At 39.4% G+C, this 14,652-nt stretch overlaps 1 protein-coding gene across 1 annotated transcript in view; it reads left to right on the forward strand.

The window, feature by feature from the left end:
- Positions 1-14,652, forward strand: part of ctnnd2a (catenin (cadherin-associated protein), delta 2a) — a 228,182-nt gene that overhangs the window by 144,307 nt on the left and 69,223 nt on the right. Inside the window, exon 9 of the mRNA XM_020606459.1 lies at positions 8,957-9,089. Within this exon, the coding sequence (XP_020462115.1) occupies positions 8,957-9,089 (133 nt within the window). The remainder of the gene's footprint in view (positions 1-8,956; positions 9,090-14,652) is intronic.

Consider the following 14,652-nt stretch of genomic DNA (forward strand, 5'->3'; position numbering starts at 1 on the left):
GGGGCTGAATAATTTTGCACGCCCAATTTTTCAGTTTTTTTATTTGTTAAAAAAGTTTGAAATATCCAATAAATTTCGTTCTACTTCATGATTGTGTCCCACTTGTTGTTGATTCTTCACAAAAAATTACAGTTTTATATCTTTATGTTTGAAGCCTGAAATGTGGCAAAAGGTCGCAAAGTTCAAGGGGGCCGAATACTTTCGCAAGGCACTGTAAGTGGGATGCCTCGTTGAAGAAGTGCACTTAATGAGTGTGTGTGGGCAGTTGGAAAGATTCACAGATGTGTAAAGTTGTGTGCAAGAGAAAGGGGGGAAATGCAGATAAAGGAAGAAGCAAAATTAGTGTGCGTGTGTGATGGGGGGTTACTACTCACTGTGGCGACTCGGCCTCACAGATGAGATTCTGGTTCCCACCATGTAAATTACTGAAATTTGGAGTGACAGCTAGTAAATGTCTGGCTCTGTAATATGAGTCTAACAGCAGATGAATGAATTACATCTGTGTCCATCTGTTGGAGGTGAAGTTATCATGTATAATGGAATTTATACATTTATGATAAACACAGATTATTAACATAACAGAAAAAATATGAATAATTCGTGTATGATGTCCATGGATTGGTCATATACACACATCCATAGGCAAGCATCCTTGTTAGCAGCTTCCCAGTAGAAATAGCTGCACCTTTCTTGTTTGCCATTCAAGGGCCAGAGCAGACTCATTGGCATGATTGCATCTCAGCTTGCAATTTAAGAGACAATGGGGCAATAATTTTTCAGCAAACTTTCCTTCATCTTCCAGGTTAATATTATCCCTCCACCTTGATTGGCTGAGTGCAGTGGATGTAAATTTGATTGGTCAGTTTATTCACTTGTCTTGGCGTCATGACTAAATTTAAATGGGTGGTTCTCGGCCTTGTCAGGCATCACTGTAGTGCAAATATCCATCTCAGTTTAAAGGCGGCTGGAATTCCTCAGCTTTAAATCAGGGTACAAAAATCCCCTCTCAAACAGAATCTTAAATAAGCTTTGCTAATGGTGTTTGGACCTTTTAGGGCATCAAAAGAAAAAAAAATCTTTTTAGATACCTGGATTTGGATGGTTGATCCTAGTATGATAATAATGAATACCATGATACTCAGTCATCATCTCTCCTGTTTCAACATAAAGTAAAAACAAACAGACCTACAGTGTGTGTGGTGAGATGCACAGCAAACGTCTTTATTGTTACTTTGGACAAAAACAAATTACACAAATCAATCTAATGAGGGTAGCAGCATGAAAACATTACATTATTTCTTACAATGACATTGTTTTTCAACTACTTAGATGTTGTGAGGATACCAGATATGATTTGCTCCTGCTTTAGATAGAGTCCATTAAATAACTCAGTACTAATGGGGGTGGCGTGTGATACAGTACAATGGTCCAAGTCACCTCAGCTTCTACTTGCCCTTGAATAAGTGTGTGACTGAATTGTTTCATTGGCCTATTGTTTGGTTGTGTAAACATCCAGAAATTGCACTGTGTAACAGGAGAATATTGCCACCGGGCTGAAAGTTACCGATCAGCAAATATGTGACGGTGTGTGTATTTTAACCTCTTTGTAGATATACAGTAAGAGTGTATGTTTTTTTGTCTTTAATGCATATGCAATATGCAATGGTGTGCACTTCTGTAGTTGTGTGTATGTGGGCTATATTGAATGTTTATATGTGTGCCTTTGCTTAACTGCATCACATGTATATTTATTCAATATGCTATGTGTGTGTGTGTGTGTGTGTGTGTGTGTGTGTATAAATGAACACCTGTCTGTCAGCTAAATGCCCTATTCGATTAGGCATCCGATTCTGTGTGCTCAGCTAATTGCAAGGACTAGTTCCCGCATTTCTGTTTCCCTTACCCTGGCAAATCGCTCCATGGCCCTGCACACTAATGTTCCCCTTCACCAGTGCCACCTACGCCTGCCATACAAACACATTCTTCAGTGACATTTTTCAAGAAGATACACTTATCCAAAGCATATTTTCAAAAGGGCAAAGAGTAGAAAAAGTCAACATTCATAAACCTCTGTAACCTGATGATGTTTGGGCAGTAAAAAGAACAGAGCCAATCTAAAGGAACACTCAAAAACTTGCTGTTCCCAGAGAAAGATATGACACTTTGTGTATAATCACCCCTCCTACTAGCTTAGGACTTGTATAAGAATTATATGTGCAGTGGACTATTCTACTTGGAAATCATACTGTTAAGAAAAGACTAGGAAGCAGGTGAACCATACTTAGTTTGCAAATCAGCTTGAGTAATTTTTCATTGATAACGGCAACCTTTAGTCATCACATTAAGGAATGCAATTAGTATTTTTACTACTTTTTTTTCATCAGCATTCACTTTATCTTAATATAATACTACATTGTCAAAGAGAGCAGAAAAATGGACATGGACTGTCTTGATAAAAGTTGGAATGTATTTTAAACACTTGCCATACAGTACAGAGACTAAAACCAATGATGATTTGACTCTACTCATGATTAATATCTGTCAACCTGTCTGTCCTGGGTTACCTTATTCATCTGTGCCATGGACCTCCACTGTTGTTCAAAACTGATTAAAAACATGCCAGTAAGGCACATCTTTGCAATGGTTGGCATTTCCTCATTACGAAACACAAGATCCTAATATTTATTAAAAATATTTCCCCACAGGCTCCGAACGGCCATAACTTTTTTACAGCATCTGAGTTAAGCAAAGAGTCAAGTATCCATGCATGAGATCTTTGGATATTCTTAACAGATAGTAGGGGCTTGTGTTTTATAATGAGGAAACATGTCAACCGGTGCAGTGGTGTGTTTCCCTGACGTGTTTTTAATTGTTTTTGAACAACAATGGAGGTCTATGCTGCAGACAAATATGATAATCCAGGACCGACGGACATCAACAGTGAGAACAGGCAAATCTCTGTTGGTCTGGGGATTGCTGAAAATACTATTAATATATAGAAAATGACCAGCCTTATTCATTAATAACAGAGGCCTGTGACAATTAGACTCCAACAAATGATCATCCTTTTCCTGCACATCATTTAGCATTTTGTTGTTACAGTAGCTTCTGCACTTGTTAAATAAAGTAAACTGTAGTTAAATTAAATGTTTACTTGTTTGCATTGTAATTTGCAAAAGGGTTTCTGTAATGTGTCTATAGCCTGTCCTCAGCAACAATTGCAGATTGTCAGGTTCATATGTGAAGGCTCTTCAGTCGGTCCTGACTTTGGAGTTAACATTTCCCTATAGCAGCTATAGTTAACAGCTGGATGAGTTCCTCTGCCTCACTCTAAAATCTTAATTAGAAACCTGTTGTTTCTGTAGGTAGGCAAATCTTACTTCTTTAATGTAAGAGCTGAACCTTTCTAGAGTGCCGGGGTAACAATATTTGATCTATCATAGTGCATAATTAAATAATGGTGTCAAATCAAAAGATATTACATTGAGCTTGCCAGTAACATACACACCACTTTCATCAGCAGCCTTTATCCTACCATCATCCTTCTGTCTGATCCATTCATTGTTAAGTCAGTCTCATTCAACACCTCTCATTCTTCTCACTCAGTCCTTTGTTCATTTTTATTCGACCTCCTGAGCCTCCTTTTCCCAGGTGGAAGATGCCATAAAGAAAGCATATTGATTTTTCTCTTCATTTGTGTTGTTGCTGCATGGGCTATGCATGGAAAAACTGGTCTCGGCTGAGAAAAAGAGAGAGGAGAGAGTGAGGGGGAAAATAGGGATGGAAAAAGGAGGAAAATGAGAGGGAGAGAAAGGTGATCTACTCTTCCTCTGTCCATCCCATTCATCATTTCTCTCCTTTGCACCTTCTGCAACACATTTTGTTCATCGCCTCACATTCTCCCCTGTCCTCTGCTTCTTTTATGATTTACCTTTTGTAGGGAATTAACACTTACAGCTCACTTTTCTCTTTCCATGAACAGAGGTGATCTCTGGTTACCAGGGTCGTTTCCATTTGCCCATCAGTAACTGGGGAGCAGAAGATAAGAAGGAGAATGGTGACAAAATGATGTTTTCATTGCAGCTGACTCACTCATCGTCCACTGCTTATTTCTGAATATGTTTCTCGGTGGATTTCATCCACCTATTTCTTCTCATGCTCTTACGATCATTACCCTCTCTCTTCCCCCGCTGTTCATTGATCCCCTGTACTGTGGTCAGGGTATGTGTTTGGTTCATTCAGCTGCAATAGAGTTTCAGTTGAGAAATGTTTAGCAGAAGGAGACAACATGTGCACACCTTGCAATATTACTAAAGGCCTTAAGAGCCAGGACATCACAGAAAATATGATATAATAGATAGCAGATACTGCAGGCATTTGTCATTCATCAAAATATGATCACCAAGGCAGTAGGACATGTCCTTTCTTTCTGCAGCCTTCCCAACTTTTTGATCTCATTTTTTATCCCCTCTATCCCTTCTCTGTCAGAGTACAGTAATAAAGATTGATCTTTAAGTACTAATTAGCATCTGCTTTTGTATGCACACTGCCAGTCTGTCCATTCCTGACCATCCAATCAGTTTAACAGACATGACAGACCTTGTCCAATCAGATTAAGGCTAGTGGGATGAAACAGGCTTCCTGTGTGGAGCTGTCACATTGTGGGCCCAGTATCTGATAGATGTGATTAGGGCTAGAAGACTCGCATCATTTACCCTTGAGTTTCTGAAATTGTATGTACGATCATGCACTTTATGTGGTTGTGGAGATATAAACTGAGATTAGAAAATAATATAAACAGTACAGTGAGATGTAAAACCGGTAATATTGTTACCGAGACTGTTATTTGATTTTGTCATTATATTAGCCCCAATCCTGTCGTGATGCCAGTATTCATACAGATGTGGATTTGACATTTTGTAACTCAAACATCAGTTCTTCATTTGGCCATTTACAGTACTGTATCTGATTGGGGTGTGTTTTATAGTGTTACTATAATGTATGTCTGGAGGCAGGTATAAATGTATAATTCATAGTGATTATATTTAAGGCCATTCCTCTAAGCAGTTAGTTTTTTTTTCTTCATGAAGACAAGACACTAAATTTCATGATCCACTTGCACTCATCTTTTTTTTTTAGGTTTAACATTATTTTTCACATTCCCAATGACATAATTCATCCTTTCATACTTTGCCATTTCAACTGGTTGAGTTCAGGGATACAGGGAACATGAGAATGAATGATGAAACATAGGGATAATGTATTGATGTCTCAGTTTTGTTTTTTGTTTTTTAATTAGATGATCTTTGATTTCTTACTATACTGTACGTGTGTACATACAGTACACATGTCCATGTTTACTGTATATCAGTGTCCATGTTAGAAGAAGAAGCCCAGGTCTCTCTTGGGACCTGGACATGAAAAGAGAGGGAAATTTGACAATTCTGGTAATTTTGAGGGGGTTTTTTTGCCAGATTTTGCCTCCGTGTGTGTGTGTGTGTGTGTTTGTGTGCCCTACTGTCACAGAACAGGCTTTTTCCTCTGTCAAAGTTTGGCCACTCTGTCTTTCTTTGCCTCCTTGTATCCACTCTGCTGTCACCTACCCTTATCCTCAGTATGTCAGACTGCTTTCCTGCCATTCCTTAAAGTATTTTTCTCCATTATGATGACTCTTTAAGAAGTGGCAAAATAACCAGTCAAACCAGGAACAGGGATGTCTGTGCAGCAACAGTGTCTAATATATTCTTAAGAATTTTTAGTTCAGGTTTAAAAAAGGACAGAACAAATTGTTCCATGTGGCACAAGGCATACAATATTCAAATAACGTAAACAATATGGTACATATAAGCTGCAGCACATTGCGTTGCTGATTCCTCTAAACCTGTGTGGGTATTTAATGTGAACTCTGCAGTCTTGTTGGCACAGTGTCTTTGATCAGTTCTCCCTTCTGCATGCTGTATTCCTCGCTGTTTGCATCCTGGTGTTTCACATCATTGACTTGTCGCCTGGCGAATTGTCTACCAGGGCTGTAGTTCTCATTAGCACCTGTACTGACATGACTGGCATCTCATATGAGAGTTGTTTTTATATTTCCATCTCGTATCAGCTACCTCTTGCCTGTTGTATCCAGTTTCCTCTGAATGCTTTGGTTTTCCCTCAAGTCTCCTTCTTCATTCTCATCCTCCCTCTGTTTCATTCTGTCTACCTCCTTCTCTCCCCTGCTCTCTTCCTCTCACTCTGTCTTTCTCACTACCAGGGCTTTTTAATTAATGGCGAGCCATGATGCTTATCTTATCAGCAGATCGCTGCTTTCTATTAACTACACTGACAGTGCTAGGAGGCTGCAGGGGATGGATGGCACACACACAAGCTTGAACACACACACACACACACACACACACATACACAGTCATGCACAACACACATAAACCATACCTGCATACAGAAAAATACAGGCAGATGAAGATGAATATACACTACGTGTATAATATGTGTGTATGCACACACTCATACTAACACTGACAAACTGACAAACTGACACACAAGCAAGCACAGAGGTAGGTGTGTCCACATGGACACACATCATGATCCTATTTTAATCTGGTCTCACACACACACACACACACACACACATAAACAGCCCACTTTGATGGTATCGAGCTGTGTAATTTAAGGAGCGTTGTTTGAGGGTCTCTCCTTCTAAATCCCCTAAATGCCTCGGGAATCCCTCCGTCTTCTCTCCTCTACCCTTCTCTTTCAGTCCAGCTATCTGGCTGAATGAACACTTATCATTCAGTAGATAAAAAGCCATCCATGCCGGTGCCCGCTTTATCTTTGAGACCAATGTTTACTCCCTGTGAACACATTGCTTCTCACAGATATTTCATAGACCACATTGGCTTGATCCCACAAAGATGAGAGTGCAGTGTTGAGGCTTCATTTTATGCTGCAAAAACTCCAGACACACACCAACGGTCCTCAGCCCCATCAGTTGTAATTCCCCAGGCAGATCAATTATCCCATATTCACCATGTTTTCATGTCTGGGGCAGCTGAGCTAGGAGGCAAAACAAATAATTTTTCCCGATTGTTTGATGGGGATTACAGTGAGCCGTATTTTGCACAGACCAGTGAACATGAGAGCAGAAACAACAAAATCAATCTTCAAATACCCAATCAATTTGTGTCACAAAACTTCCACATAGTTTTTCTTTAGATCACATTGAGAGTTGACAGTTTTGTGAAAGCATTGGGGGGGGGGGCAGAAAAGCAGTTCACAGAGTGTTTATTAGAGGAAATTTTAGTTTGTGGAGACACATAATCATGCAAACAAGTGCACACACTCACCCACACTTTCCCTCACAAATAATTTCCTCATTTAGGGGACTGTAACAAAACAATTATCAGCAGGGGATAATACAACAGTGGAGCCCATTTGCTGGGTATTAAAGGGATAAACATTTATTTTACTTTGTCCATTGTGCTCAGATGAGTGCAAACTCCTAATGGTAGAGGGTATAGAACATAACACACCACCACTACAGACAGCATGCAGGCAGTAGTAATGCTGAGCTGTGCAGTTCTACTAACTTTTTACCCCTTTTATCGAAAAATCAATCAATCAAATCAAAACCATTTATGAGTATCAGTTCTTGGTTGTAATAAAGTTCTATTTAGTTGCTTGACTTATGCTTCACTACATCAGGATAATGCAGAAATAAACTGCTGTCCTTTAGCTTACCGATCACATGTCATCTCTACTGTACGATTTTCACTTTTGCCAACCACTTTGGATCAGAAGTTAATCTCTGCAGTGTTTATTCATTGTTTTTTGCACTGTACTTTGCATTAAACATAAACATAAAATCACACACTATGCAGAACATACTGTGATTTGTTTATTTTTTTTTCCCTTGGAGCCTTTACAAGTCGCACTTTTGTGTTAGTCAGACATAGTGGCTACCACTGTCACACTTAAAAACAGTTTCAAGCTTTTATCAACTCACTATGTTGAATCATCTAGTCATAAAGTGCTGAAATACTTTTATTTATAAGACTGTTCATGAATACTTTCTGCTTAACCTGCTGCTTTACTTGTTTTTATTTTATGTGCTTGTGATGAGTAAATGTAATGGTGCTTTGGCAAATCAGGCCTTCAGTGTGTGTTTGCCTCATTTTTGTTCAACTATGTTATTTAGCTTGTAAGGGTATCTCCCATTAGGAAAAAAGCACTTTGACTGATAAAAGAACAAATTGTATTTTAACATTTAAATCTTTTATTTATGGATTCCTCCGTGCTCAGGAAAAATAGGCACGTTATCCCAGTTGTATTACCCAATAATTGTGAATTAGGGCTGCACTCAATGGTAAGAAATCACTTTATTCTGCAAGAAGGCAGAATGCTTTCGGCCATTCAGCCTTCATCAGTGTCACAGTCTCCCAGTACAACTGCTTCTTTAAACAGTACACACAGGTGAAACCTCTTGAGGTAATTAGCCTGCACCTGGTTGAGTAGTCATGGATGAAACAAGCTGAGCTCTTAGAAGACGGGTAAAGTGACAATATATTCAAACCCATGTGAAGTCAAACCGTGGGCTTTCTAATTTAACTGCATCAAAAAGGCTGATGTTATACAGAAACAAGATATAATCAGCTTTTCCACAGGTCTATTCAGGCATGTAGCCGTTCATTAAGCGGTGGATATCTGAGCTTAACAACACAAACACTGTAGGCTTATAGAAAAAATGGTTGGACAATTAAATCTCTTTCATAGATCTTCTGCCATACCTGTCTGACTTTGTTTATATTGTGTAACCATGTTAGTAAATGTTTGAATATCTGCATCTTTGGGTATGCTGGGAAGTGATTTTATTGGACATCTCTCCCTTGTTTCAGTGAGATTCTGTATTAAAGTGCCAAAGGAATCAAAGTGTCTCTGCCTGTCTGTCTTTCTGCAGAGAGTTTGGGTGGAGAGATCCGGAGCTGCCAGAGGTGATTCAGATGTTACAGCACCAGTTCCCGTCGGTTCAGTCCAATGCAGCAGCCTACCTACAGCATCTCTGCTTTGGAGACAACAAGATCAAAGCTGAGGTTTGTATTTGTGTACAGTGTGTGTGTTTGCGCGCTTGCATTCGTGTTTTTACTGCTGGGTGAGTGTTTGGTTACGATCAGTGTTGTTGAGAAGGGAATAATTGTAAATTACTGTGGATGATAAAAGCCACAAAACGGTGCATCTGCTGTAAGCACCCAAGTGAATACTGTACCTTCCTATGAGCTGCAGTCAGAACAATTCAAGCTGTTTTACATTTTCCTCCAGTCTTTTTTGAGAAATAGTGGATTAACTAACCAGTTCCACACTGATGTTCTGCATGATAAAGCTTTCCATCCCTAAGCTGTGCCTTCTATTACGATGTATAGTGGCAATAAAGTTCAATTAGTCCCCAAGTCATAAGTTTGTCTCTCAAAAGCAATTTTGTAGGAAGTCCCTTTGGAACTCACTAATAAACCCTTTAATAAGGCTAGCAGCACTCTAAATGGCAGTGGCAGATGTAGATGCACTCACACCCAAACCCGCTGATACAGAAAGTCTTTTTCTCTTACCTCAAATGCCCCTCATCCACACGTACCGACCTTCCCACCCTATATCACCCTAAAAATCAATATACCAGTACATGCAGGCATGGGCACTGGCATTCGTTTTCTTTAGGAAATTAATTTCAGTAAAGTCTTTTAACATCTGTAATTGCATTCTCATTGATTAGCAATGCCTCGTTGTTAAAAAGCTTGTTAATACACAAAGAAACACAAAACAGAGCATTGTATATGCATATTCATGCAAACACAATTCAAAAAGCTCAATATGCAAACTGGGGCGGAAAAAGAAAAAAATATTGCAAAAGCAATTAAAACAACATGACGATACAGCTCATTTTCACCATTTGCACCATTTCATTTACATCCAACCCCACAAACAGACACACACTTGCATACAAAAGCATCACACTTCACTCCATTCCCACATCCAGACAGCTCTGAAGGAAACATAAGTGTTCATGTCTTCTGTAATGGATGTAGTTATTACCTGTATGGAGGTGTGCAACAATGAAAAAGTAGCAACTGTGTACTGGCAATAAATGCCTGGATTGTCTTATCCAGGGCCCAAGGCACTGCTAAACACTATATACACCAATTTAGTCTGGTTGATATCAGCCAGCCAAAGCTGATGCTTCACATCAAATAAAAGCAGGTATTCACATACATATATCTACATGCATGCACAAGTTCATACCATGACAGAATTCTTCCTGTACATTATGGTGTACTCTGAAATGTGCCCTCAACCATAGTTCATACAGTAAATAGCTTTTTAATGAAAATTAAACTTGACAAATGATCTCTAAGCCAGATATGGGACATTAGTTTGGTTAAAGAGCCTTTTGTTAGAATGAAGTGATTTATTGTGAAACCTGTAGCGTTGCTGTGCTTTTATACTGTGATTGGAATCATGAATTTGTTTTGTTATCATAAATAAGGACAGCTTTGTTTTCTCCAAAGTTATAGTGCATATCTTCACAGAGTGTAACATTTACATTGTTGTTATCATACTGGAGAAATATGTTATGTTGTGACTCAGATGTTAACCAGCTTCAGTGACTCCTTTTAGCCTTTAGCTGTTGTTTTACCACACTGAGCCCTGTGTGTTGTGCCTTTGGAGTCAGCTGCACGCCTACTTCCTAGGAGACTACCCACTGTACTAAAGCATCTCCATTTATCGATACTTGATCCCACTGTGCACTGATGAATACTTAAAGTAATTGAAATTTCTTTGTAGCCCTTTCCAGCTTCATGCAAATCAACAATTCTGGATTATAAATCTTGTGAGATCTCTTTTTGTGAGCCATGGTTCGCATCAACAGTTTTTTTTTTTTTAATAACCTACACCTCAAATCTTGTTTCATTTACTGGACTCTAGGTTTGATACCCATGACTCCAATTAGCTTTTGTTTGTATCATTCATTTTGAGATTTATATGCTTTTTTGAACCTACACTGTGAATGTGGACAATAAAAGGATCAGTGCATAGATTGTGTTTGTTCGTTATTATAATTTAGATGAGGACTGGATCATATGTTTAGACATAAGTGCAGTTCATTCCAATTGGTTCACTTACTTTTTCTGGCCACATACATTATTAATATGCTGTGGATGGCAGTTACAGTATTTGTTATGAACTCAAAAGACTAAATGCTTGTGTTAAGTCAGCCAGATGACACAAATGACAGGGGACACACTGTGCAGCTAAATATTTTACAGCCACAACATGGCTGCTGCTTGTTGCTAAAGAGATACTCTGCAGGGGTAAAGAAAGCGAGAAAGGCGAGAACAGAGATGGATCAGAGGCACAAGGATAAAGAGGGAAATGGAGAGGAGGAAAAAAACGGGTGAAGTAAAGTTAATACAATAACAAATCAAGTTTTAGATTTTTAAACCGTGAACTGTACAAACTGCAAGCTGTTCAAGAGCCATCAGCATGTAAGATGAAAAAGACAACCAATAATCCGCAGTAAACACTAAGATTGTATGTTTCTGTCCCCTTTAACACAGTGCATACCATATGTACAGTTTTAATTTTTGATCAGTGTAAAATTGTGTGTTGAAGCAATAGCATAATTTTTTAGCCCACTGCCAATTATGTAAATATAAATGCTGAGTAGTTCACTGCTGACCCCTTTAACTTGCAATGCTTTTTTTTTTTTTTTATATAGCAGGTGTATTTTTCAAAAGAGGAAAAACCTCTTCTATGAATGATGCCTTTTTGGCACTTAAGCAAAACAGTTTTTAATCCCTTGCTTTAGGGTTTTTCTACTCTCTAAGGAACCTTAAAAGGTGCATTAGCTAAGATTTTACACATTTGCTGATAAATCAAGTGAAACTGGGACAAGACACATCGTCTCTCACCTGTACTGCTTCTCGTCTCTACACTGTGTTGTCAGAGTATTCCCTATAAATTAGCCCCACCCGCCACCTAGTGAAGAATATAAGAAGGCTTTTTGAAAAATGAATATTAATTTAAAGCAGCCAGCTAAGGAGGACCTTTCATTACCTGCAAGTCGGACCACATCAAAACAGACACAAATACATCCTCTACAAACAATGTTAGCAATATGTATAAACAATGAATCATAAATCACTAAACTGTCGACCCCATCACTTGAAATTGTGCCACAGAAATGCTGTTGTAGAGCCAGGATGCTCTAAGCTTAATTTGTATTTGTCCACACCTACATGTAGATGTCAGTGCATACCTACACAGCGATGAGGTTTATGGGTAAATGTAGATCATCAGAGATCCAATGTGCGCACTCTCTCTCAAACTTCAACTATGTGTTGTGTGGAGCTGCATATCCTGCACGCCAGTTGGTTAATCCGACTCAAAGCTGCCTGATAATTGGTATGCTGGTGGGTACTCACATCTCAGAAAATGTTGAACTAAATGTCTAAATTGCCATCACTTGGCTAGACTTACCACCTGTTCTTAATCCAAGTGATTACTTTGTTGCCTGAAAAAAATATCAGCACTTAATAAAGTTCCATAATACCAGTCCTAGGACAGAAATTATAAGAGCTCCATTCCCATTTCCTAACTTCTTCTGTGTTTTCTGTACTTTGTTGCCCCCAGTCAGAACATTAATGCTCTCAGAAGTATAAAACCAACAGCTATGAGACCATCTCCAACCGACAGACACATACTGCATGTTCGCATACGTGCAGTGACGCAGAAGTATAAATCTGGCTTTAGTCAGCTGATGCTTGCTTTGTGCTGAAGGCTGCCTTTTGTGCAGTTTGTCACAACTAAGCATCCATAGTTCATGCTGTAGCTAAGAAACAGGACAGGAGGGGGCAAAGAGCAGTTGGTGTGAGTTTGTTTTGAGTCTAGACCCTCTAGCTCCTGAAAAGAAATTTGATAGAGTAGCTTGAAAGAATGTACCTTGTTTGGTCACTTTGGTTTAGTGGCCTAGAGTGCTGAGACTTTGTAAGTTACTAATTCATCACTTTCCTCTCCACAGCATTCCCTCCCATGCTCCATAATGTGGTATCAGAATGCTTCTACATCTTTATCAGTGGTCATAAGTTACAATTAAACCACTAGGGATCACACACTCAGCAGCACATTCACTCTCATCCTAATACATTGAGATTATTAAGCACTCTCGTTATCCCCTGCTGTGAAGAGATATGGTTTGTGTTTTTCTTTGTTCCCTTACTGTACTCTTCAAATAACAGATTAAAGCCTCTAGTGTGTTTGTCACAGTACTGTAGATTCTCACCATCTGTGACTTGTACTGTTGATACTGCTGCAGAATTAGCTGTGTCCCTGCTTCAGAATAATATTAGGCAGCCATAGGTTAATGCCATGTTTGACCCAGTTTAGAATACTAAAGAGGGAAATGTTAGCTGAGGTCCAGGAAGTCCCTGAAGGTTCAAGGGGCCTAAAATGCACTTAGCCCTAAATTAAGTATCAAGTTAAAATAAAAGTCCTTGCATGTAGCCCAGTTGCATAACATAACTATAATGGGCCACGGTGCAAATTTTTTCCCATGCCCTACCCCTGTCCCAAATACACATGCATGCTCTTGGACACATGCATGCACGAATGCACATGCACACAAAACCACTCCAGACACTTGCACAGAAAGGTTTACCATGCAAATCCTATCCTGAAAAACTAGCCTTTGATCAGCATCACAGACAGTGTGACTAATCTAGGCTAATTAACAGCATAGCCTAGACTCTAACCTCCACAGCCTAATTTCACCAACTGTCAAACATCCAAAAATATTCAGCCAGTCTAACTACACTACCAAATCAGCACAAAGGTACAGTAGCCTAAACTGTATGTTGATAAGCATAGAACAAATAGCATCAAGAAAAGCACAGAAACTCATTGATCTTCACATTAATGCAGCAGTCAAAACTCTTCCCACATGGGCCCCTGAGACCCGCTGGGCCCACCGCTGCACCGTCGACAGTTAAGCCAGTTAACCTAAATACAGTATGTGTTCCTGAATGTGTATATGCATGAAAGGTTAAAAGGTTCAGCACAGCTTCACTGTGTCTCCTCTCTCATGCATACAGTGTGGTGCTGATTAGTGTTGATGTTCCGTATGTGGTGACTTGTACACACTTGTTAGGTTTCACATGCCACCTGAGTACGTGTATTCTGCTGCTTGCTGTTACACTGGCAACACATCTCATTCCCACAATCCCAGCTGTCACCACTTCTAAGCGTTACCACTGCAGTGTTGTCACTATGGGTTACTAATAGTCGTGGCTGCCAAGGAACAATGGGAGGCAAAGACACTCCAGTCTTCACTTCTAATCTTTTGCACTTGGAATAGAGGAATAAGAGGTATTGGCAAGCCTTGCAGGTATTCCAGTGGCAACACAGACTAATAGCATTATGGCTTTATGGAATAACAGATTAACTGTGACACAAGCATAAAGAGGGAGAGTGGAGATGACTACAGATCAGCACATGACAGGGGAAGGGGAGCAGAGGGAGTGACAGCAGATCAGGTTGGAGAAACTGTATGGCAGAATGGAGCAAGGTTATTCATTGCATCACTTCATCCATTTTAATTGAATAGATAAA

The sequence above is a fragment of the Monopterus albus genome, unplaced genomic scaffold (genome assembly GCF_001952655.1).
Source record: "Monopterus albus unplaced genomic scaffold, M_albus_1.0 scaffold78.1, whole genome shotgun sequence".
In the NCBI taxonomy this organism is placed as follows: Eukaryota; Metazoa; Chordata; class Actinopteri; order Synbranchiformes; family Synbranchidae; genus Monopterus; species Monopterus albus.